General features: G+C 46.1%; 1 protein-coding gene across 1 annotated transcript; it reads left to right on the top strand.

Moving 5' to 3' along the window:
• Window positions 1-343: 343 nt before the first annotated feature.
• LOC139423925 (protein HEG homolog 1-like) lies at window positions 344-7587 on the top strand. The gene is made up of 12 exons (XM_071175571.1): window positions 344-778; window positions 980-1222; window positions 1355-1461; window positions 1556-1614; window positions 1851-1996; window positions 2414-2551; window positions 4432-4474; window positions 4692-4729; window positions 4854-4941; window positions 5712-5916; window positions 6332-6364; window positions 6774-7587. The coding sequence occupies exons 2-12, from the start codon at window positions 1183-1185 to the stop codon at window positions 6903-6905; spliced, it is 1029 nt and encodes a 342-aa protein (XP_071031672.1). The 5' UTR covers window positions 344-778; window positions 980-1182; the 3' UTR covers window positions 6906-7587.
• Window positions 7588-26868: the final 19281 nt, after the last annotated feature.

Here is a 26868-nt window from a genome sequence, read left to right as displayed (position 1 = left end):
ACCACAGATACAGGTACACATGAAACAACAGTTATCAACACAGCTACCACAGATACAGGTACACATGAAACAACAGTTATCAACACAGCTACCACAGATACAGGTACACATGAAACAACAGTTATCAACACAGCTACCACAGAAACAGGTACACATGAAACAACAGCTATCAACACAGCTACCACAGATACAGGTACACATGAAACAACAGCTATCAACACAGCTACCACAGATACAGGTACACATGAAACAACAGTTATCAACACAGCTACCACAGATACAGGTACACATGAAACAACAGCTATCAACACAGCTACCACAGATACAGGTACACATGAAACAACAGTTATCAACACAGCTACCACAGATACAGGTACCAAAGACAGTGAGACCACAGGTTCAAGGATCACGAAGTCCACCATCCCACCAACTGGTCAGACCTCTCTCCCAGTAACTGAGGGTAGTACCCTGTCTTCAACACCCCTCTCCGCCACTACAAGGGGTCCTGAGACCGCTCTCCCAGTGAGCGATGGCTCCACATCCTCATCCCCCACCGCTACCATTACAGGGAGCCCTCATACAGACAAAACCACTGGAACAGAGGGGACTACCGATTCTACAACCACAGCTGGCACTCCAGTTTTGCCCCCCACCTCCGGCTCTTCCTCCAGCCCACCCTCTCCAGGCTCAACCCAAACCCCAGGCAGCAGCACTGCTGCCCCCGTAGACACCTCCACCACCACCCCTGCCCCCTCACCCACCATCTCACCTACAGGAGGTATGCTTTAAAATGTCATTGTCAAATGTTGTAAACATGATTGGATCTGTGTTGTGTCTGAAGAAGGACTAAATATAATGCCGCAAAACGATTCAAAACAAAGATATTATCTTCACTGTGAGATGTTAATCAATGTTGAAACTTACTTTCCAATTTGATCTTTGTTATGTCTTCTTTCCTTCTTCTTTTTTTTTACCACAGAAACCCCTGGGCAACCGACTAGCAAAACTAGTGAGAGTCCACTTCCTCCTTTCCACACCTCGACCTCCCCTACCGGTGGAAGCACCACCCAGCCAGAGTCAGCCATCACTGCTGCCACCTCCCTGCCTCCACCCATCTTCATAGTGTGTCCCTCCTCTCCCTGTCCGTATGATAGCATATGTCTCAACGGCACCTGCCAGTGTATGTCTGGGACCTTCCTCTTAGAGGGCCGCTGTGTACAAGGTTAGTGCTCGTCGTTAGTGTTATAACGAAGACAACGATGGGGATGATGCTGGGGATTATAAGGGTGCTGGGGATAAATGGTGATGATGATGACTCCTTTTTTGACTCCTTTTCCCCCCCCTTCATTTTCAGCCCAAGTCTTCTCTGGAGACCTGCATCTCAACCAGACATTTCAGGCTGAAATGAGCAACCGGTCATCAGGGATATTTAAGCAAACAGCAGCCAGGATCTCAGAGGCAGTAGGTCCTTGAGTCACAAAGCCCAGTAGTTACAGTGTATTCTCCTCTCGGAGCGACGGAGTGGGACAATAATCCTCTCGTATCTTATTTTTAGCTGAGAAGAGCCTTGGAAAACGAGTCTGGATACAGCCAAACTGATGTGGTGCTGCTTCGGTAGGATTCTACGCCACATTGTTATCCAATGCATAGCCCACTGTGCCAGACGTAATTTCAACATCTTTTCCACGTTGGCTCAACGTACTTCCAGGGAGACAACGTGGAAACAACGTTGATTCAACCAGTGTGTGCCCAGTGGGACTTGTTGTGACGACCAGGACATTGGTGTGACCATGCATTTTATCAGCTGGCTTGTTATGGTAATTATGTATGGTTTTTGGTGACCCTTACAGGCGAGGCAGTGTGATCGCGACCGTGAACAACGTGTTTAAACTAGGCTCCAGTGCCACCCGGACTTCGACCAATGCCGCTATAGAGAAAGCCATACAAGCCTGTGGGACGACCTGTGGGACCATACTGCAGAGAGCTACATTTAACGGTGGGCACTGTGCCTTGCTGCTTCTCCCTGTGTAGAAGGAGTGGCCAGCAGGGAGATTCTTACTACCTGAGAGCTTGAACCATACTTTCTATTCATAGAAAATAATAAATAGACACTTACTTTATTGTACCGGAGGAGAATGTAATGCCAAACAACAGGGCTTCTACACCTGCATTGCTCGCTGTTTTTTTGGGGGGGGGTTTAGGCTGGGTTTCCGTAAAGCACTTTGTGACATCAGCTGATGTAAGAAGGGCTGTATAAATACATTTGATTGATTGATTGATTGATTGATTGATTGACAGACAAAAATACTGACATTCTCGTACTTTGTAGCCATTAAAAAAAAGCCCCATAAAACATGAAGTACCATCGCACAGTGTCACTATCCTGACTGGTGTGTCCCCATCCTTTCTCCAGCCACTGACCTATGTGATCAGGCCCCCCAACCGTGTGATGTCCGCTCTACCACGTGCGAGTACAAAGAAGATGGAGTGACCAGATGCTCCTGTAAGGCTGGCTACATCAACAGCTTCTACTCAAACCAAAGCTGCACAGGTGAGTGCAAACCTGTCTCCAGTGGTTCTATGCTCATTGAAAGGTCCTTCAAGATAGGAGTCGGTGATTATATGTTTTGGTAGAGTCTTTGTGGTTGTACGTACTGAGTGCATTGAAATGTTACACAAGACACACGATAACAGCTTAGCTACTGTATAATGGAGCTGCTGAACACATTCCATTTGATAGAGAGAAAATACTAAAGGAGATACAAATAGACACAGACAGCCTCAAGAGCAAGGTTAAGCGCACTTGGCTTAGCATCAGAGTGAACAAAATGGGAAAGTTAGCATCAAAAGAATGCATTTGGGTTCATTTAAATACTGTTGTGCGTGGGCGTGCGCGCGCGCGCGTGTGTGTGTGTGTGTGTGTGTGTGTGTGTGTGTGTGTGTGTGTGTGTGTGTGTGTGTGTGTGTGTGTGTGTGTGTGTGTGTGTGTGTGTGGGAGGGAGAGAGATAGGATAGAAAGAGTGATTTTTATTGTTTATTATCTACTTCACCAGCTTTGGCAATGTTAACATATGTATCCCATGCCAATAAAGCCCTTGAATTGAATTTAAATGAGAGAGAGAGAAAACACAAACAGACCCCACAGAGCCCCAGGACAGCAACACAATTAGACCCAACCAAATCATGAGAAAACAAAAAGATAATTACTTGACACATTGGAAATAATTCAGAAAAAAACAGAGCAAACTAGAATGCTAGTTGGCCATAAACAGAGAGTACACCATGGCAGAATACCTGACCACTGTGACTGACCCAAACTTAAGGAAAACTTTGACTATGTATAGTCAGTGAGCATAGCCTTGCTATTGAGAAAATGCGGCTCAAGAGAAGACAAGGCTATTTGCACGCTGTACACAAAATGAGGTGGAAACTGAGCTGCACTTCCTAACCTCCTGCCAAATGTATGACCATATTAGAGACACATATTTTCCTCAGATTAAACAGATCTACAAAGAATTCGAAAACAAACCCAATTTTGATAAACTCCCATATCTATTGGGTGAAATACAGCAAGATTTGTGCCACAAGAAAAGGGCAACCAGTGAAGAACAAACACCATTGTAAATAATACCCATATTTATGTTTATTTATTTTTCCCTTTTGTACTTTAACTATTTACACATAATATGACATTTGTAATGTCTTTACTATTTTGGAATTCTTTGTGAGTGTAATGTTTACAGTAAATTTGTATTGTTTATTTCACTTTTGTCTATTATCTAGTTCACTTGCTTTGGCAATGTTAACATTTGTTTCCCATGCCACTAAAGCCCTTAAATTGAAAATGAACATTTTTATTGAAATTGAATTGAGAGAGAGAGAGAGAGAGAGGGAAAGACAGAGAGAGGGTCAAGTGCTGTGTCGACGTTTCTCCACTCTGATCCCATGGCACGCGATATCTCTTTAATGTATTCGTCTGCAAAGGGGCCGTTGCCCTGGAAACCAGCTGAAGAATCATGGTCGCTATCTGCCGAGCCAGGGGCTGGATTAGTTTTATCCAGCAGGGAAGTTATGGGTTGGGGAGAACTACTAAACATAGATGACTCTGCTCCCCACAGCGCCATTGTTAAACTACACATAATCTAAAAATTGTACTTACTGATGTTACACCATATATCAACTTCTCTAAGAGCAAGTGTTTATTATGTTGGTTGATTGTGCAAATTTATTGAGCAAACGTTGGTGAGCTTCACCTGTTCCCTCCGGTGATAGTGGCGCCACAGTACACAGAGCGGCTGTTAAGATCACAGTGTTCCCATGTTAGTTCCTCTCTGTGAAACTGTGATGTCACTGTCACAGATCCGATAACTCACATGGCTCTATATGTAATTCTATGGCTGTCTCTCACCTATGTTTCCTCTTTCTCCATAGCCTGTCCCAGTGGTCAAAGGTCAGAGGGAGACACATGTGTGCCGTGAGTATTTGAATTGAATCTCTTATTTGTTTAGTTGAGTCAGGCATAGTTCCCCTGCTGTGGATGCATTGAAGTATCGTAGATAGCTGCAAGTAACTAGCGCCCCCTTGTGCCCTTACCGTGTAATTGCACCAGGAACTACTGTCACCTAAAACAATGTATTGTGGTTAGATTATATGAAATGTGTGTCATGTTTGCTATTATTGTTCTATTCCAGATGCACGTTTGGCTACGCTGGATTCAACTGCACTGACTGTAAGTTGGACTAAAGTTCCTCTTACTGAACCAAATGGGTCCAGAGATGTGATAAAAGTTAGTGTGGTGTTTGTATTTCCTTGTTATCTGAAGTGTGTTCATGTGTGTATCTCTCTCTGTGTAGCGGCTCTGTTGGCAGTGGTGGTCATCGCCTGTGTACTGGGGGGAGTCCTCCTCATCATGCTGCTGGGCCTGCTTGCATACTGCTGCTGGTAAGAATATAACACCCTCCTCTCCCTTCTCTCCTGTCCCGTCTCTCCTCTCCCTCCTCTCCCTTCTCTCCTGTCCCGTCTCTCCTCTCCCTCCTCTCCCTCCTCTCCATCCTCTCCCTTCTCTCCTGTCCCGTCACTCCTCTCCCTCCTCTCCTGTCCCGTCTCTCCTCTCCCTCCTCTCCCTTCTCTCTTTCCTCTCCTCTCCTATCCCTCCTCTCTTCTCCCTTTCTCCTTTCCGTCCTTTCCCTTCTCTCCTCTGTCCTCTCCCTTCTCCCCTCCCCGTCCTCTCTCTCCCTCCTCTCTGTCGTCTCCCTCCTCTCCTCTCCGTCCTCTCCCTCCCCCCTCCTCTCGCTTCTCTCCTGTCTGTCCTTTCCCTCCTCTCCTCTCCTCTCCAACGTCTCCCTCCTCACCTCTCCATTCTCTCCTCTGTCCTCTATCTTCTCTTCTCTCCCTCCCCCCTCCTCTCGCTTCTCTCATCTCTGTCCTTTCCCTTCTCTCCTCCATCTTCTCCCTCCTCTCCTCTCCTCTCCTCTCCTCTATCTTCTCTTCTCTCCCTTCTTTCCTCTCCTGCCAAGCCCTAACCTCCATTCACGCTGCCCCTCATCAGAGGTCTACCACCCTCCTCTAACCATTACTCTGTCAAGTGTTAGCTGCCCCCCTGGCTCAACACCCACCCTACAAAATATTGGCGTCTCGCCACAATGTATCATCAGAGAGACTTACCGATATAGGGCTGTGCATTTACATTGTCCTATCTGTGTGTCTCGGAGGTACCGGTCACAGTCAGTGAAGAAGCCTTCAGCAGAGTTCAGCAGCCCGTATCCTGTGGAGGACTTCCGGGGCCCCTGGTCCACCTCCCAGGGCATCACCCCGATCCCCCGGGCCAGCACCAACTGGGCTTCAGCCCCCATGGAGATGACCGAGGGGGGCAGCACACACACCCCGGTCGACATGAAGCCCCACACCAACGGAGCGGTGAGTCACTTGTGATTAATCCTGTGTTCTTCTGACCCAGTGGATTCTAGACCATATGGAGACGAGATAAACCTCCTGCTTGTACATTTCCCCAAATTGTAATTGTCCTGTCTGCTTTCCTCTCCCTGCTGTTGTCCTCTGGAAACCTAATGCGCTAACTCAAAGATCTCCTCTGTCTTGTGTAACATATTTAAGAGGTTTTCGTCTCCTTAAAAATGCTGTGTTGTTACTTGTTATTTAACTCCTATATTAACGCGCCAGAATCGTACGTAATATTTGATTTGCTTTTTTTTGCGCTGTAACTCTAGCTGTCGTGGTGGAGAGTGTAGCGCTCTTCTAGTGTTGATGTTCGCTAGTTAGTTAGCATGTATGTGCTCCCTCCCTCCCTTGCCTGACTCCCAGTGTGTTGCTTTAGGGATTCCACATCCTGCCTAAACGGGGGAAGAAGGTAAGGTTCTAAGTCTAATAATGCTTTGCTTTCCCTCTCCGTAAACTAATCAAGCCTATAACCTCTGCTGACGATTTTACTAAACCTACCCTGTCCTTTGAGCTGGTGATGGGAAAGACCGAAACTTCATGAGCGCTTGACGGAAACAGTCAATAGCTCTCAGTACCTTACGTGATCCACTTGTTGTAGGAGGAAAATAATTCCTATTGGGTTTCAACAGTTCAAAATATACCGGGAACACAAGCGTTCATGAATGGTCAGTTTTGTCAACTTAATTTCATGTACGTTGCTGTTTGATTTGTGCGTTTTGTGTGTGTGTCTGCATGTATCTGTGTGTGTGTGTGTGCATGCGTGTGTGTGCGCGCGTGTCCAGCGCGATCTTTGACATTCCCGCCTGTCAATGTTTCAGACCGGGTCGTATGACCTGACCTCAGACAGCATGAACACGTTCAAGGGGAAGAACCCGTCTCGCTACTCCTACCTGGTGCAGGGCCACGAGAACCCTTACTTCAAACCTGCAGATGACAGGAGACCCATATGAGAACCCTTACTTCAAACCTGCAGATGACAGGAGACCCATATGATAACCCTTACTTCAAACCTGCAGATGGCAGGAGACCCATATGATAACCCTTACTTCAAACCTGCAGATGGTAGGAGACCCATATGATAACCCTTACTTCAAACCTGCAGATGACAGGAGACCCATATGATAACCCTTACTTCAAACCTGCAGATGGCAGGAGACCCATATGATAACCCTTACTTCAAACCTGCAGATGACAGGAGACCCATATGATAACCCTTACTTCAAACCTGCAGATGACAGGAGACCCATATGATAACCCTTACTTCAAACCTGCAGATGAGAGGAGACCCGTATGAGAACAAACATGGCTAAAGATCAAATTGAGAAGTCACTGACTTCTAGTAACTCTGGGTATTGGTACATCCTCTCACTGTATTTCTGTTGAATTGTGTAGAACTTTTCCTTTGCATCAGGATGTTTTCGGATAGATGCCATGTACTGTCTAGCGCATCTGGAGTCATTCATGGTTTAATGACACAACTACAAGGGACTTGACAGCAGGGTTTTTAAATATGTTCTTCTGGAATCCATTCTCAAAGTCAGCTTTATTATTCAGAATGATTTGGAGTCCAACATGCATTGACTTCACAGGGATTCACTTCAATAACTGACCCCACCAAAAGAGGATTTTGTTCACTACAAATCCATGGTTTACTTTTGAAACGTTCCGTTCATCTGATCATGGTCTTTTATCCTGTTCTGCAATACAAGAACAAGATTTCAAAAAAAAATTGTTTTTATTTAAAATGTTTTTATTTGTGTCCTGTGTTTAGACTGGCAGCTCAAATCGTATATTTTTTCTCTTTTGAAAAAATATCTGGTCTGAAAAGATCTGATGTGGTTGGTCAAAAGACCAACTAGTTGGGGGAGGAAAGGTCAGAATTGGACTGCCTTAAACGCAGCCTTATTGAATGAAGAGTGAGCTGAATATAGCTTGTCATAGCCAGTAGTTGTCCCCATTGTTCAGGGTCAAGCTTTTCATGTTTTTTTTTTCCTTCTACAGTATCCTGCTACATTTAGTTACCTGGATGTCTGTGTCTTATTGAAGAGATTACAGATATATTTTAGATTGGTCATTCTGCATTGTCGTTTCTCACACTCAACGTAGTATTCCAAAGTGATTCATCTATTGCTATTTGCACTAAATTATGTATTTGCTTTACACTACATGTGATTTGTTTGGGTGGGGGGGAATCATAGACACATTCTCAGTGATAGCAAATGTTTTTCTATATTTTTTACTTTAGGATTGATTGTGTTTTCATGACGAGAGCTGTGTGTGTGTGTGTGTGTGAAGCGCTGAAGGAGCTGGATCCCTAGTTCAGGGGTTTATACAGTCAAGGGATATTTTGTATTAGTCTGGTCTGGAGCGGAGTAGACCTACTCTACAGTCTATTAGTCTGGCCTGGAGCTGAGTAGACCTACTCTACAGTCTATTAGTCTGGCCTGGAGCTGAGTAGACCTACTCTACAGTCTATTAGTCTGGCCTGGAGCGGAGTAGACCTACTCTACAGTCTATTAGTCTGGCCTGGAGCTGAGTAGACCTACTCTACAGTCTATTAGTCTGGCCTGGAGCTGAGTAGACCTTCATCCTCTGTTATTAGTACCTTCCCTGCTGAAGCTGCCTGCATCTGCAAATGTGCCTGTTTTGATTGGTCTTTTTGAAGAATAGGAAAATTATGCAAAAAATAAAAATAAACTCTCGACAAAGCTTGTTCTCAGATGTGCCAATTACCATGTCTATACACTTCCGCAAAAAATATGTTTATGGAAGTCTCACATGTCTGTGTGTATTTGTGAGTATGTGTGTCTCGTGCACTATTTTCTAAATGTATATACAACTTTTGTAAATGAAACGTCTTACTGCAGAGAATGATGTAAGTGTGATGAAAATACATACATTCAAGCACACAACGTGACTTTGCCTTATGTTATCATGCAGACAAATTGTTGTTAATAAACATCAGTGGGTGCATCTGTGTGCAGTCCACAAGTTACAAAGGAAATTCGTCTTTTTGCTCTGATCCCAACAACTTTTCACTAGATAACCAACAAACCCATGACACACATTGTCGAGAGGAGGACAGGGTCAGTCAGTCGCAGTGCAGAGCTCTTGGAGCCATGCCTACTGCACTTGACTCAAGTCTGAGCAATTAGGAAATCCTGTGATGTCAGCCTCCAATTTAACTAATTTCATAGACGGAAGAGCGGAGCTCTATGTTAGTGCTGGTAATCCATGGTAACACAGTGTGTAGCAGAGGGAGGTGGAGTGGATTTGGATTTAGCCCATATGAACAGAGTTGGAATTGGCCCATCCTGCTGGTCCAAATAAATCTCCACTAAATTCATCAGAGGGTAGAGGCTATGCTCTGACCTTGTTAAGGAAGAGTACACTGCAGATGCCAGATGTGCTTTCATGGAGATTCCATAGCAATGCTATCAGATACTGTACTCATTTGGTGTGAGACAACTCACCTCGAGCCAGATTTGGGAATTTAGAAAGAAGGGAGAGGGACGGAGGAAGGGTCACCTTTTTAATAAGGATCAAGCGATTCACTCAAACGTGAGCAGAGCAACGTCCTGCATTGATATTAATGCTTCTCGGTTTTCTACCTTCTGTTCGTTCGGAATGGTTTGAATTCCTTCACACGGAAATTAGGAAATACAGTGAAAACGACATCTGCTGTGGTGAGCTTCAGGTTCCAACTAAGAGACACTACCTAGAAATTCATTTGGCAGTTTTGTTCATGCTTCTACTTTCAGGAATACATTTGGACTGAATTTCAACATGACTTCAATCTGCAGTCGGCACCCGCCGCAGCAGTGATGTACGGCCTACATAATGCATTTTACACCAGTCTATAAAAACCTGACTAGGTCGCCACACCAACCACAGTGTGAAGGAGATCCTTCCCTGCACATAGCCATTCATGTTATTGTTATTCTCACAGCGTTTCAACTAGCATCCCTTTATTACACCGGCTGCACTACCTAGGTTGTGTCCCAAAAGGCACTATATTCCCTTCACGGCGCACTATTTCTGACGAGGGCCCATAGGTAATAGGGTGCCATTTGGGAAACAACCATTGTCACCCAGGATGGCCTGCTGCCCCTGGTCTAACCTCTCTAGAGGCCTGCTGTGGGAAGAGGAATGCCTGTGAATATTTGGCAAGCAGAACGATGTTGTGGCATTAGTGTAACGGCTAGCTAGTTAGCGGTGGTGCGCGCTAAATAGCGTTTCAATCAGTGACGTCACTTGCTCTGAGACCTTGAAGTAGTGGTTCCCCTTGCTCTGCGAGGGTCGTGGCTTTTTTGGAGCGATGGGTAACGATGCTTTGTGGGTGACTGTTGATGATGTGTGCAGAGGGTCCCTGGTTTGCGCCCGGGTATGGGCGAGGGGACGGACGGTCTAAAGTTATACTGTTACATTAGGACTTAGGAGTCGGATCCTCACATGCTCTTAAGGTCAAAGAGGGATTCAAACTGGTGCTGGTAATGCTGACTTTGAGAGGTCTTAATCTTGGCTAGTGGGGCACCAAATCACACCCAGAAACCCACACACACAGAGGGGGCTGAAATCAGGGGCTGGCATATAAATCTCAATTTGTGTGTACGTGCATGTGTGTGTGACAGTGTGTGCGTGTGTTAATCATTCTGTTCTGCAGCTTAACGTCCATCCCTATTGGCATTCGTTTTAGGTTAACACCCTTCTGCCTGTAACTACAGCCACACAAATCCTGCAGCCATCGCTCTCGTGAGTAGGCCCTATAGGAGAAAGCACAGTACCTTATGAAAGTATTCACACCTTGACTTTTTCCAGCCTGAATTTAAAATGGACAACATTTTGATTTTGTGTCGCTGGCCTACGCACAATACCCCATAATGTAAAACTGGAATTTAGTTGCACTTTTTTTTTTACAAATTAATAAAAAAATGAGTCAATAAGTATTCAATCCCTTTGCTATGGCTTAAATAAGTTCAGGTGTAAACTTTATGCTTAACTAGTCACGTAATAAGTTGCATGGGCTCACAATAATAGTGTTTAATGTGATTTGAGTACAGTAACTACCTCATCTCTGTACTCCACACATACAAGGTCCCTCAAGTCGAGCAGTGAATTTCAAACACAGATTCAACCACAAAGAACAGGGAGGTTTTCCCAATGCCTCTCAAAGAAGGCCACCTATTGGCAGATGGGTAAAAATAATAAAAGCAAACATTGAATATCCCCTTGAGCATGGTGAAGTTATTAATTACACTTTGGAAGGTGTATCAATACACTCAGTCACTACAAAGATACAAGCATCCTTCCTAACTCAGGGAGAGAAGGAAACCACTCAGGGATTTCACCATGAGGCCAATGGTGACTTTAAAACAGTTACAGAGTTTAATGGATGTGATAGGAGAAGACTGAGGATGGATTGACAACATTGTAGTTACGCCACAATACTAACCTAAAATGACAGAGTGAAAAGGAGGAAGCCTGTACAGAATACAAAAATAGTCCAAAACATGCATCCTGTTTGCAAAAAAGTAAAACTGCAAAAAAAAATAATGCTTTGTATTCACGACATAAAGTTATGTTTAGAGAAAATCCAACACATCACTGAGTACCACTCTTCATATTTTTAAGCCTGGTGGTGGCTGCATCATGTTATGGGTATGGTTGTCATCAGAAAGGACTAGGGAGTTTGAAAAAAATAATCAGATTAGAGCTAAGCACAAGCAAAATCCTAGAGGAACTGTCACGTTCTGACCATCGTTCGTGTGTGTTTTCCTTGTTTTAGTGTTGGTCAGGACGTGAACTGGGTGGGCATTCTATGTTGGATGTCTTGTTTGTCTATTTCTATGTCTGGCCTGATATGGTTCTCAATCAGAGGCAGGTGTTAGTCATTGTCTCTGATTGGGAACCATATTTAGGTAGCCTGGGTTTCACTGTGTGTTTGTGGGTGATTGTCCTTAGTGTTAGTTTGCACCAGTTTAGGCTGTTTCGGTTTTCATTACGTTTATTATTTTTGCACTGTTTGTATTTAGATTCGTGTTGCTATAGTCACAATAAACATGGATCGTAATCTACACGCCGCATTTTGGTCCGACTCTCCTTCTCATCAAGAAAACCGTTACAGAATCACCCACCACAAAAGGACCAAGCAGCGTGTCAACAGGCAGGAGCAGCGCGAGGAGACGTGCAATAAGGATTTCTGGACATGGGAGGAAATCCTCGACGGGAGAGGACCCTGGGCTAAACCAGGGGAGTGTAGCCGCCCAAAGGTGCAGCAGGAGAAGAGGCAACAGGAGCAGCCCAAAGAGGGGGTATGGACATGGGAGGACGAATTAGAAGGAAGAGGACCCTGGGCTCAGCCAGGAGAATATCGCCGCCCCAAAGAAGAACTGGAGGCGGCGAAAGCTGAGAGGCGCAGATATGAGGAGGCAGCACGACGTAGCGGATGGAAGCCTGAGAGGCAGCCCCAAAAATTTATTGGGGGGGGGCTAACAGGGAGTATGGCTACGTCAGGTAGGAGACCTGGGCAGACTCCCTGTGCTTACCGGGGGGCTAGAGAGACCGGACAGGCACCGTGTTATGCAGTGGTGCGCACTGTGTCTCCAGTGCGGGTGCATAGCCCGGTGCGGTATATTCCAGCTCCGCGTGTCGGCCGGGCTAGATTGAGCGTCGAGCCTAATGCCATGAAGCCGGCTCTACGCAGCTGGTCCCCAGTGCGTCTCCTTGGGCCGGCTTACATGGCACCAGCCTTGCGCTCGGTGTCTCCGGTTCGCCTGCATAGCCCAGTGCGGGCTATTCCACCTCGCCGCACTGGCAGGGCGACCGTGAGCATTCAACCAGGTAAGGTTGGGCAGGCTCGGTGCTCAAGAGCTCCAGTGCGCCTGCACGGTCCGGTTTTTCCAGTACCACCTCCACACCCCAGCCCTCCGGTAGCAGCTCCCCGCACCAGGCTTCCTGTGCGTGTCCTCGGCCCAGTACCACCAGTGCCAGCACCACGCATCAGGCCTACAGTGCGCCTCGCCTGTCCAGCGCTGCCAGAGCCTTCCTCCTCTCCAGCGCTGTCTGAGTCTCCCGCCTGTTTAGCGCTGTTAGAGCCTTCCTTCTCTACAGCGCTGCCGGAGTCTCCCGCCTGTTCAGAACTGCCAGTCTGCATAGAGCTGCCAGTCTGCAAGGAGCTGCCAGTCTGCAAGGAGCTGCCAGTCTGCATAGAGCTGCCAGTCTGCATGGAGCTGCCAGTCTGCAAGGAGCTGCCAGTCTGCAAGGAGCTGCCAGTCTGCAAGGAGCTGCCAGTCTGCATAGAGCTGCCAGTCTGCAAGGAGCTGCCAGTCTGCAAGGAGCCGCCAGAGCTGCCTTTCTGCAGGATGCCGCCAAAGCTGCCAGTCTGCAAGGAGCCGCCAGAGCTGCCAGTCTGCAAGGAGCCGCCAGAGCTGCCAGTCTGCAAGGAGCCGCCAGAGCTGCCAGTCTGCAAGGAGCCGCCAGAGCTGCCAGTTAGCATGGAGCAGCCAGGGCCGCCAGTCAGCATGGAGCAGCCAGGGCCGCCAGTCAGCATGGAGCAGCCAGGGCCGCCAGTCAGCATGGAGCAGCCAGGGCCGCCAGTCAGCATGGAGCAGCCAGTCAGCATGGAGCAGCTAGAGCAGCCAGTCAGCATGGAGCAGCCAGAGCTGCCAGTCAGCATGGAGCAGCCAGTCAGCATGGAGCAGCCAGAGCTGCCAGTCATCATGGAGCAGCCAGTCAGCATGGAGCAGCCAGAGCAGCCAGTCGACCAGACTCTTCCAGATCTGCCAGTCGACCAGACTCTTCCAGATCTGCCAGTCGACCAGACTCTTCCAGATCTGCCAGTCGACCAGACTCTTCCAGATCTGCCAGTCGACCAGACTCTTCCAGATCTGCCAGTCGACCAGACTCTTCCAGATCTGCCAGTCGACCAGACTCTTCCAGATCTGCCAGTCGACCAGACTCTTCCAGATCTGCCAGTCGACCAGACTCTTCCAGATCTGCCAGTCGACCAGACTCTTCCAGATCTGCCAGTCGACCAGACTCTTCCAGATCTGCCAGTCGACCAGACTCTTCCAGATCTGCCAGTCGACCAGACTCTTCCAGATCTGCCAGTCGACCAGACTCTTCCAGATCCGCCAGTCGACCAGACTCTTCCAGATCCGCCAGTCGACCAGACTCTTCCAGATCCGCCAGTCGACCAGACTCTTCCGGATCCGCCAGTCGACCAGACTCTTCCGGATCCGCCAGTCAGCCAGGATCTTCCAGAACCGCCAGCCAGCCAGGATCTGCCGGATCCAACCACCTGCCTGAGCTTCCTCTCAAGGCTGAGCTTCCTCTCAGTGCTGAGCTTCCTCTCAGTGCTGAGCTACCCATCAGTCCCGAGCTACCTCTGTCCCGAGCTGCCCCTCTGTCCCGAGCGGTCTTTAAGGAGGGTAACCTATCTAGGGACGCTAAGGAGGTGGACTAAAACTGTTATGGAGTGGGGTCCACGTCCAGCGCCAGAGCCGCCACCGCGGACAGATGCCCACCCACACCCTCCCCCATAGGTTTAAGTTGTGCGTCCGGAGTCCGCACCTTGGAGGGGGGGTACTGTCACGTTCTGACCATCGTTCGTGTGTGTTTTCCTTGTTTTAGTGTTGGTCAGGACGTGAACTGGGTGGGCATTCTATGTTGGATGTCTTGTTTGTCTATTTCTATGTCTGGCCTGATATGGTTCTCAATCAGAGGCAGGTGTTAGTCATTGTCTCTGATTGGGAACCATATTTAGGTAGCCTGGGTTTCACTGTGTGTTTGTGGGTGATTGTCCTTAGTGTTAGTTTGCACCAGTTTAGGCTGTTTCGGTTTTCATTACGTTTATTATTTTTGCACTGTTTGTATTTAGATTCGTGTTGCTATAGTCACAATAAACATGGATCGTAATCTACACGCCGCATTTTGGTCCGACTCTCCTTCTCATCAAGAAAACCGTTACAGGAACACCTGTTTCAGTCTGCTTTACAACAGACACTGGGAGACAAATTCACCTTTCAGCAGGACAATAACCTTAAACACAAGGCCAAATATACACTGGAGTTGCTTACCAACACGACATTGAATGTTCCTGAGTGGCCTAGTTACAGTTTTAGTAAATAGGCTTGAAAATCTGAGACAAGACTTGCAAATGGCTGTTACGTCCATTGTTAGAAGGAGACCAAGGTGCAGCGTGGTAGCCGTACATTATACTTCTATTTTAAATGACAGCAAACAAAAAAAAAAAAAAACAGCAACCCGAACGAACGTAAAGCTATATGCAGTGCAGAAAGCAACTACACACAAACAAGATCCCACAACTGAAGGTGGGAAAAAGGGCTGCCTAAGTATGATCCCCAATCAGAGACAACGATAGACAGCTGCCTCTGATTGGGAACCAACAAAGAAATAGACTAACCACCCAAATCACACCCTGACCTAAACAAATAGAGAAATAAAAAGGCTCTCTAAGGTCAGGGCGTGACAATGGCTGCTTAACAATGATCAACCAACAACCAACTTTGCAGAGCTTGAAGAACAGAATAATGGTCAAATATTGTATAATCCAGAGACCTACCCAGAAAGACTCACAGCTATAATCGCTGCCAAAATTGATTCTAACATGTATTGACTCAACAGGTACTGTAAATGCGATTTTTCTGTATTTAATTTCCAATACAATTATTTTTTTTTTTTTTGAATTTGACCCCTTTTTCTCCCCAATTTCGTAGTATCCAATTGTTGTAGTAGCTACTATCTTGTCTCATCGCTACAACTCCCGTACGGGCTCGGGAGAGACGAAGGTTGAAAGTCATGCGTCCTCCGATACACAACCAACCAAGCCGCTGCTTCTTTAACACAGCGCACATCCAACCCGGAAGCCAGCCGCACCAATGCGCCGGAGGAAACACCATGCACCTGGCCACCTTGGCTAGCGTACACTGCGCCCAGCCCGCCACAGGAGTCGCTGGTGCGCGATGAGACAAGGACACCCCTACCGACCAAGCCCTCCCTAACCCGGGCGACACTAGGCCAATTGTGCATCGCCCCACGGACCTCCCGGTCGCGGCCGGTTACGACAGAGCCTGGGCGCGAACCCAGGACTCTGATGGCACAGCTGGCGCTGCAGTACCCACTGCGCCACCCGGGAGGCCCCTTTCCAATACATTTTGAAAAGATTTTGAGAAACATGTTTTCACTTTGTCATATCATTTTTTTAAATTCAGGCTGTAACACAACAAAATATGGAATAAGTCAAGGTGTATGAATACTTTCTGAGGCACTGTACATGGACGATGCCTCATGCTATTTAGCCTGCATCAGCTCATCCCAGGCACATCCAGTTGAACTAGTGTCCGTGCGCTACACATCCCAGCCCATAGGCACATCCAGTTGAACTAGTGTCCGTGCGCTACACATCCCAGCCCATAGGCACATCCAGTTGAACTAGTGTCCGTGCGCTACACATCCCAGCCCATAGGCACATCCAGTTGAACTAGTGTCCGTGCGCTACACATCCCAGCCCATAGGCACATCCAGTTGAACTAGTGTCCGTGCGCTACACATCCCAGCCCATAGGCACGTCCAGTTGAATGAGTGTCCGTGCGCTACACATCCCAGCCCATAGGCACATCCAGTTGAATGAGTGTCCGTGCGCTACACATCCCAGTCTTTTGACCCGCCGGAGCTGTGGGAATGGGGACGCAATCCAACAACTATCGAGCCTCGAGCAACCAGGGCGTCGTCTCGAGGAACTTCACCTGCTCCTTTTGAAAGGCCTTCTACAGCTTCCTCTTCATGTGTTGAACCGATAAAGAGATAGACTGGATCTCCGGGTAATTTGTCTCATTCAGTCAGACTCACACGGTGAGACAGGGACTACAATTCAAAACCCTACAGCAGAACCTCTATACCATGTGGTGTCAAAGGATGGCCCTAAAAATTGTTTAAGACTCCAGCCACGGGGCCTCCCGGGTGGCGCAGTGGTTAAGGGCGCTGTACTGCAGCGCCAGCTGTGCCATCAGAGTCCCTGGGTTCGCGCGACGCACAATTGGCCTAGCGTCGTCCGGGTTAGGGAGGGCTTGGTCGGTAGGGATGTCCTTGTCTCATCGCGCACCAGCGACTCCTGTGGCGGGCCGGGCGCAGTGCGCAGTGCGTCCTAGCCAAGGTTGCCAGGTGCACGGTGTAGCCTCCGACACATTGGTGCCGCTGGCTTCCGGGTTGGATGCGCGCTGTGTTAAGAAGCAGTGCGGCTGGTTGGGTTGTGTATCGGAGGACGCATGACATTCAACCTTCGTCTCTCCCGAGCCCGTACGGGAGTTGTAGCGATGAGACAAGATAGTAGCTACTACAACAATTGGATACCACGAAATTGGGGAGAAAAAGGGGTAAAAAAAAATATAATTAAAAAGACTCCAGCCACCCAAGTCATAGGCAAGTTGTAGACAGGTTTGGAACCAACAGAACCCTGAACAGCTTCTACCCCCAAGCCATAAGACTAGCTAGTTAAATCGTTAACCGACAGCTACCCAAACTATCTGCATTACACTTTTTGCCCCAACACTTTTGACTCATCACATACGCTGCTGTTACTTTTTATTATCTATCCTGTTGCCTAGCAACACCTTCCTAATATTGAGTTGCACCCTCTTTTGCCCTCAGAAGAGCTCCAACTCCACAAGGTGTCGAAAGCGTTCCACAGGGACGCTGGCCCATGTTGATTCCAATGTTTCCATATTTGTGTCAAGTTGGCTGAATGTTCTTTGGGTGGTGGACCATTCTTGATACACACGGGAAACTGTTGTGTGTGGAAAACCCAGCAGAGTTGCAGTTCTAGACAGAAACCGGTGCGCCTGACACCCACTACAATACCTAATTCAAAGGCACTTAAGTATTTTGTCTTGCCCATTCACCTTCTGAATGGCGCACATATTCAATCCACGTCTCAATTGTCTCAAGGCTTCAAAATCTTTCTTTAACCTAACTCCTCCCTTTCGTCTACACTGCTTGACGTGGATTTAACAGGTGACATCAATAAGGGATCGTAGCGTTCACCTGGATTCACCTTGTCAGTCTATGTCATGGCTGTGTGGGAGTAGAAGAGGTGGAACACTGGCAGATGGCGGATCTCATTGTTTACCATCGCTATGACTTCAAGTTTAACAGGGCGTGACAGATAATGATAACATATGATAATAGACTGGTACTACAAAGAGAGCTGGTGCCACCTGACCTGGTCAACTATTTTATAGCTGTTTAAGGTTAGGATCCCGTCCACTGTCTCCTCTCTCCCTACTCCCTCCCTTGTCTCTCCTTCTTCCTCCCACTCCTCTCTGTTTGGTGCAGACAGGCAGCAGGCAGGCTGTAATTGACTTAAATGAATGTGTCCTACTTCTGCAGAACCGCAGCTTTAAACACAATCAAACATTTCCCAGCAACCTTGTATCCCGGTTGGCAGCTGCCAAAAGGTTGCACCGTCCACCTCGCTGATAGAATCATACCCCTCCTTTCACCTCTTCAGTCCTTTGTCCCTCCAATCATACAATCATCCATTTATGCATCTGTTTATTTTCTCACTCACCCTATCCGGAGGGTCCTTGTTGCCCTTTTTGTGCTCTGCAATGTTGACTTTTAATGAACAGCTAAGCATCTCCAATGTAATGTGAAGGAGAAAACGGGCGTGGAGGAAATTAATTCTACGCCTTTACCTGTGGCTTGTTGTTGAAATACTGTATCAGTTCCACTGAACATGGACGGACTTTGCGGTGCTATGAGACGTGCAGTACCTCTGGCAAAGTGACTTGTCTATCAGATAGCTTCAAACTTGAATGTGTTCCACTGTTATTGGTCGTAATCGGACCATTCTCCTAGCTGTTATCTGCACAGAGAAGTGGAGAATGGAGGGGCCTGAGTTGAGCGCTATGGCCTTGAGAAGGCTGTCTGCCAGGAGCTAATGCAGGGCGTGGCAGCGAGGGAGGAGATAGAGGAGATAGACAATCATGTCGAACACTCCGGGCTGCTGCAGGGAGAGAAAACAGTGAGAACCTGGCGCCGAATGGCATTAGGCTAAAAGTGCATTAAGCCTCCAGTCAAACTAAACGACAGCAATGTGATTTATTTGAGAGAGAGAGAGAGAGAGAGAGACGAGAGAGAGAGAGAGAGAGAGAGAGAGAGAGAGAGAGAGAGAGAGAGAGAGAGAGAGAGAGAGAGAGAGAGCAGTAAATATGAGGACAGTTAATATCAGGACATTTCAGCACAGTCGGCACTGTGATTTCTCTTTTAATCCTTTCCTATTTTTATATATCAAATAATATCAAATCCAATAATAACATCAATAGTAATCCATTTTCATGAGATCATATTTTATCTAGACTAAGTGTAATACAAGAAAAGGGCCATTCATTGAGTGCCTATAAAGGACAGGCGTCTTCCATAACAGAGGAATGCCCAGCTTCCTCTTAAATCAGTACTGAACCAAGTACAACTCTTGACAAAAGCTGACGCTTGGCAGTGGCACAGCCTGTGAGCATTCTGTCTTTTTATTAGCTGTTTGTTTATCTGTCTGAGTCTGTAAGTCATCCAGTCCTTGGAGGGGGGGGGGAGTGACTCATGCCCAGTGTGGGGGCCTGGGATGTGTCACGACTCCCTCTCGACCTGATCCAGGGGTTAGATCACGATGTGGCTCCTCTCAAAGGTTGTTATCAGGAGCTGTTTGTTAATAGATGTAATGTCTGATCATTTCTATGTAATTGTTGTAATCCATTATGTAATGTTCTTATTGCAGTGAGTCTGCTGGCTGTGGATATTGTGTTAGGCTGTACAGTACACAGTGCATTCGGGAAAATATTCAGGCCCCTTGAGTTTTCCCACATTTTGTTATGTTAGAGCCTTATTCTAAAATGTATTAAATTTGTTTTTTTCTCCCTCATCAATCTACACACAATACCACATAATATCAAGGCAAAAACAGGTTTTTAGACATTTTTGAAAATGTATCAAATAATTAAACGGACATATTACATTTATTTAAGTATTCAGAATTATTCAGTACTTTGTTGAAGCACCTTTGGCAGCAATCACAGCCTCAAGTCTTCTTGGGTATGACGCTACAAGCTTGGCACACCTGTATTTGGGGAGTTTCTCCCATTCTTCTCTGCAGATCCTCTCAAGCGCTGTCATGTTGGATGGGGAGCATCGCTGCACAGCTATTTCCAGGTCTCTCCAGAGATGTTGGATCGGGTTCAAGTCCGGGCTCTGGCTGGGCCACTCAAGGACATTCAGATACATGTCCCGAAGCCACTCCTGCGTTGTCTTGGCTGTGTGCTTAAAAAAGAAAGACAAGAAAGACAGGAGAGAGAAAAGAAAAGGAGACAGTATTTCACTCTATTCTGCACAAAGGAAGGTGGGTGTAGTTCGTGAGTGGTCGAAATTAACCTGTTAGCTTAGTCCATAGTGAAATAGGCTACATTTGCTCCCCTGACATTAGTTACATAATATATTCACAGAAAATTCTGTGTTCCCATTTCACTCCTCTTTCAGCCGACATTTAATCAATGCAGGCAAACTTTTAGCAAGCTTTTCATGCTAAATCAGTTGTCCCTGCCCCTGCCTGGTGCCAGGCCCAACAGATGCAGCTTCAGGCTCAGCAGCCCCTGTCTCCCCCTCCCCATACCCCTGAACCAACCCTACTCCCAAATGAAGAAGGAGGTGAGCAGCATTGTGTTGAATGACATGGCAGTTGACAAAATTGCAGGGGATCCGTGGGAATGATTAAATCCTTTATGATAAGAATTAAAACACTGTAATTATTTTGGTCATTTACGGACATCTAGTGGTGGTAATATGCAACTGCAGTTTGGGTCAATATTCTGCAGGATTCAGTACTGTTTAATTTTTTCCGTGGTGCATGCAGATCATTTAGGTCACCAAAATGGTAGTAACTGAAAATGTTGTTATAATGTTATTACAATTGACATTATATTATAGGACATATTATCATATGCGTCATGTACACTCTACAGAGCCAGGACCATCTTCAAGTGATACAGTTTTGTCAGGGAAGTGTGTGGAAGTGGAGGAATAGGTGAAAGACAGCTCCGGCAGTACCAATGCAGATGATGAGGATGGAGCAAATGAGAGAGGGTGCACAGAAAGAGACAGACAAAGTGAGGATGTTGAAAAACAATCTGATCAGTGACTTTGCTATAGCAAGAAGGCTCTGCACTGGGCTCTTGTTGAGTAAGGCTGAGCAAGGTACACTGATAACTGTTAAATGGCATGGCTATGGATATTGGATCACTACACACATGATGCCCACGGGCCGAGAACAAGATTGAGAACAGACTGAGAACAGACTGAGAACAAGATACAGTGCCTTGCGAAAGTATTCGGCCCCCTTGAACTTTGCGACCTTTTGCCACATTTCAGGCTTCAAACATAAAGATATAAAACTGTATTTTTTTGTGAAGAATCAACTACAAGTGGGACACAATCATGAAGTGGAACGACATTTATTGGATATTTCAAACTTTTTTAACAAATCAAAAACGGAAAAATTGGGCATGCAAAATTATTCAGCCCCCTTAAGTTAATACTTTGTAGCGCCACCTTTTGCTGCGATTACAGCTGTAAGTCGCTTGGGGTATGTCTCTATCAGTTTTGCACATCGAGAGACTGAAATTTTTTCCCATTCCTCCTTGCAAAACAGCTCGAGCTCAGTGAGATTGGATGGAGAGCATTTGTGAACAGCAGTTTTCAGTTCTTTCCACAGATTCTCGATTGGATTCAGGTCTGGACTTTGACTTGGCCATTCTAACACCTGGATATGTTTATTTTTGAACCATTCCATTGTAGATTTTGCTTTATGTTTTGGATCATTGTCTTGTTGGAAGACAAATCTCCGTCCCAGTCTCAGGTCTTTTGCAGACTCCATCAGGTTTTCTTCCAGAATGGTCCTGTATTTGGCTCCATCCATCTTCCCATCAATTTGAACCATCTTCCCTGTCCCTGCTGAAGAAAAGCAGGCCCAAACCATCATGCTGCCACCACCATGTTTGACAGTGGGGATGGTGTGTACAGGGTGATGAGCTGTGTTGCTTTTACGCCAAACATAACGTTTTGCATTGTTGCCAAAAAGTTCAATTTTGGTTTCATCTGACCAGAGCACCTTCTTCCACATGTTTGGTGTGTCTCCCAGGTGGCTTGTGGCAAACTTTAAACTACACTTTTTATGGATATATTTAAGAAATGTCTTTCTTCTTGCCACTCTTCCATAAAGGCCAGATTTGTGCAATATACGACTGATTGTTGTCCTATGGACAGAGTCTCCCACCTCAGCTGTAGATCTCTGCAGTTCATCCAGAGTGATCATGGGCCTCTTGGCTGCATCTCTGATCAGTCTTCTCCTTGTATGAGCTGAAAGTTTAGAGGGACGGCCAGGTCTTGGTAGATTTGCAGTGGTCTGATACTCCTTCCATTTCAATATTATCGCTTGCACAGTGCTCCTTGGGATGTTTAAAGCTTGGGAAATATTTTTGTATCCAAATCCGGCTTTAAACTTCTTCACAACAGTATCTTGGACCTGCCTGGTGTGTTCCTTGTTCTTCATGATGCTCTCTGCGCTTTTAACGGACCTCTGAGACTATCACAGTGCAGGTGCATCCACACAGGTGGATTGTATTTATCATCATTAGTCATTTAGGTCAACATTGGATCATTCAGAGATCCTCACTGAACTTCTGGAGAGAGTTTGCTGCACTGAAAGTAAGGGGCTGAATAATTTTGCACGCCCAATTTTTCAGTTTTTGATTTGTTAAAAAAGTTTGAAATATCCAATAAATGTCGTTCCACTTCATGATTGTGTCCCACTTGTTGTTGATTCTTCACCAAAAAATACAGTTTTATATCTTTATGTTTGAAGCCTGAAATGTGGCAAAAGATCGCAAAGTTCAAGGGGGCCGAATACTTTCGCAAGGCACTGTATATCTCAAAGTAATGGCTGGATTTCCATAGAATTTGTTGTGCACAATCATCACTCCAAGTGGAAGAAACCTATTGATTTGGTGACCTCATGACCTTTCCTCTAGCGTCACCATCAGGCCTTTTCATTTCCACTTTTACAGCTGCTTATCTTCTAGTTGGTATGTATACTTAGTTCAAAAATCTGCTGCTGATTTGATTCTTTTGTTTGTTATATCATTCAATAGATGATCATGTTCATTTATTTTAATTGAAGAGGTTAATGTATATTTAAGTTATATTTATTTTAAGTTGTTCATTAATGTTAAGAGAATTTTCCATTCAAGAATTTGACCATTAAAATTACATTTAGACTCGAAAAGATGACCTCCAGCACATTTCTTATAAGGGGTGTCAGTCTTGCATCAAATAGTGAATTCCACTGTATGCAGAATGTTGCATGCATGTCTGCACAGTGTTATATTTTCACAGCTCACTGTCAGTAAATATCGTACAGTAAATATTGGACTACAAGAGAGTTGCGAGCCTGCAAAGGTAGAGTTATTTAAAGCTTTAAATGGGTTAATTGGGTTCTGGAGGTGTGTGGTTACAGCAATTGCGCAGGGTTGGTGTGGCCTGTGGTGGTGGAGCCCAATGTGATATCTTTACATGGGGCCCAAAATCCCTGGCGGCGCCCCTGCTTAGGGTTGTTGTCCTGTTGGAAGGTGAACCTTTGCCCCAGTCTGAGGTCCTGAGCGCTCTGGAGCAGGTTTTCATCAAGGATCTCTCTGTACTGTTCATCTTTCTCTCGATCCTGACAAGTCTCCCAGTCCCTGCCGCTGAAAAACATCCCCACAGCATGATGCTGCCCCCACCATGCTTCACCATAGGGATGGTGCCAGGTTTCCTCCAGCTGTGATGCTTGGCATTCAGGTCAAAGAGTTCAATCTTGGTTTCATCAGATTAGAGAATCTTGTTTCTCATGGTCTGAGTGCTTTTGGTGCCTTTTGGCAAACTCCAAGTGGGCTGTCATGTGCCTTTTACTGAGGAGTAGCTTACGTCTGGCCACTCTACCATACATTTCTGATTGGTGGAATGCTGCAGAGATGGTTGTCCTTTTGGAAGGTTCTCCCATCTCCACAGAGGAACTCTGGAGCTTTATCAGAGTGACCATCAGGTTCTTGGTCACCTTCCTGACCAAGGCCCTTCTCCCCCGATTGCTCAGTTTGGCCAGGCCGCCAGCTCTAGGAAGAGTCTTGGTGTTTCCAAACTTCTTCCATTTTATTTTGTGTGAATGCTTACACACTTGTTGCAGAATCTGGCTCATTGTGTCAAAAACAAAGACACAACATTTGGAGATAAACATCTCACTTCTATGTCAAAACGAAACTCTGCCATCAAAACCTAACAATCATTTTTTTAAATTGAATTTTTGCAACAAAATTAGACACACCTTGTCTAACCTGACCTGCCTGACCTTGGAGATCCTTTTTATGTCTCTATTTTGGTTTGGTCAGGGCGTGAGTTGGAGTGGGCATTTCTATGTGTTGTGTTTCTATGATTTTCTATCTTTATGTTTTGGCCGGTGTATGGTTGTCAATCAGGGACAGCTGTCTATCGTTGTCTCTGATTGGGAACCATACTTAGGTGCCTTTTTTCCCCACCTGTCTTGGTGGGAAGTTGACTTTCTTTATGGCACTTAGCCTTAAGCGTCACGGTTTTGTTTTTGTAGTGTGTATCTTTTTGTTTGGCGTCTTTTTCTTCATTAAAGAACATGTACGCTCACCACGCTGCACCTTGGTCCGCTCCTTTCATCAGCCGTGACACACCTGCACCATTTTAATTACTCTTTCAAAGCAGCAACAACACACTGATGTACTTTATACAAAACACTGCTGTCTTTAGTACTTTGTATACCTTTTTCATTTTCTCATACAGGCTTCTGTGAAAGATTGTTCCAGTACAGTACTCACATTTCAATCAACACAAAAATAGAAAGGCTTCAGAAAGAAACATATACAGCTTTTGCCATCGCAGGTTTCTAAAACAACAACAACACAAAAGAAAAGTAGAATTACAGTATAGTAATCAATACAAGATGTTACTGTAAACTCACAGAAACAAAAATAACAGTGCAATGGTAAACAAAAAGTATTGCAAGGGACTGTAAGGGATGGGGTTGATGGTTTATTGATCCCTGCCTTCTGTTGGGGACTGACCACATCACCTCTTCCACATGAAGCAATGTCATCCCTGGCTAGGCAACGAGGAAAATATTGCCTTGTATCCGACCCTGGACTGACCCCACCTCAATGTCTCCGCATGCCTCTTCCATTACTTGCAGAAGAGGCAGGCGGTCATGTGGTTGGCAGTCATACACTTTCCAACGCCAAGCCGAAAGAAATTCCTCAATTGGATTGAGAAATGGGGAGTAAAGGGGACAAGTATACAACTGTGAAGTTATTGTGGTTGGTGAGCCAGTCCCTGACCAGAGCAGCCTGGTGGAAACTAACATTATCCCAGATGACAACAAACCTGGGCTGCTCAGGTCCGTCCTGTACAACTGTGAAGGTATTGTGGTTGGTGAGCCAGTCCCTGACCAGAGCAGCCCAGTGTAAACTAACATTATCCCAGATGACAACAATCCTGGGCTGCTCTGGTCCGTCCTGTACAACTGTATTATGTAGTGCATCCAGAAATATGATTATGTGTTGCAGTATTGTAGAGACCGAAAGTGGCATGGTGATGGAGAACTCCTTGCAGACTAATGGCGGTGCACAAGGTGATAGTTCCCCCTGCGCGGCCCAGGGACATTCACAACGGCTCTGTAACATTCCCCCTGCGCTGCCCAGGGACATTCACAACGGCTCTGTAACATTCCCCCTGCGCTGTCCAGGGACATTCACAACGGCTCTGTAACATTCCCCCTGCGCTGCCCAGGGACATTCACAACGGCTCTGTAACATTCCCCCTGCGCTGCCCAGGGACATTCACAACGGCTCTGTAACATTCCCCCTGCGCTGCCCAGGGACATTCACAACGGCTCTGTAACATTCCCCCTGCGCTGCCCAGGGACATTCACTACGGCTCTGTAACATTCCCCCTGCGCGGCCCAGAGACATTCACAACGGCTCTTTGTCCTGTAACATTTCGGCCCCAACGCCTGGTTTTTAGCTAGATTGAATCCAGCTTCCTCAATGGAAATGAACTCATGAGGTTGTGCAGCTGCATCAATGTCCAAGACAGAAAATGCAAACACATTGTACTGTGAATATGGTGTAACTCAAAACACAGAACTACAATGTCTACGAGGGTGGGGGGTGGATTGGGTCAGACACATTCAAACTACAAGCTACAGGCTGTCATACTGTACACAGTAACATCAAAACTGTATTACATGTACTTCATAGCACTATACCTATTTTTTTGTTCACTGAGGAGCGTAGACCTAATATTGTAGGACTACATTGTTTGTACTGTGATGCAGAATGATGTGCAACAATTACATACAGTGGGGCAAAAAAGTATTTAGTCAGCCACCAATTGTGCAAATTCTCCCACTAAAAAAGATGAGAGAGGCCTGTAATTTTCATCATAGGTACACTTCAACTATGACAGACAAAATGAAAAAAAAAAAACATCCAGAAAATCACATTGTAGGATTTTTAATGAATTTATTTGCAAATTATGGTGGAAAATAAGCATTTGGTCTCCTACAAACAAGCAAGATTTCTGGCTCTCACAGACCTGTAACTTCTTCTTTAAGAGGCTCCTCTGTCCTCCACTCGTTACCTGTATTAATGGCACCTGTTTGAACTTGTTGTCAGTATAAAAGACACCTGTCCACAACCTCAAACAGTCCCACTCCAAACTCCACTATGGCCAAGACCAAAGAGCTGTCAAAGGACACCAGAAATAAAATTGTAGACCTGCACCAGGCTGGGAAGGCTG

The sequence above is a fragment of the Oncorhynchus clarkii genome, chromosome 13 (genome assembly GCF_045791955.1).
Source record: "Oncorhynchus clarkii lewisi isolate Uvic-CL-2024 chromosome 13, UVic_Ocla_1.0, whole genome shotgun sequence".
In the NCBI taxonomy this organism is placed as follows: Eukaryota; Metazoa; Chordata; class Actinopteri; order Salmoniformes; family Salmonidae; genus Oncorhynchus; species Oncorhynchus clarkii.
The sequence above is the reverse complement of the archived record's forward strand: the minus strand, read 5'-3'. Positions and strand labels throughout refer to the sequence as shown.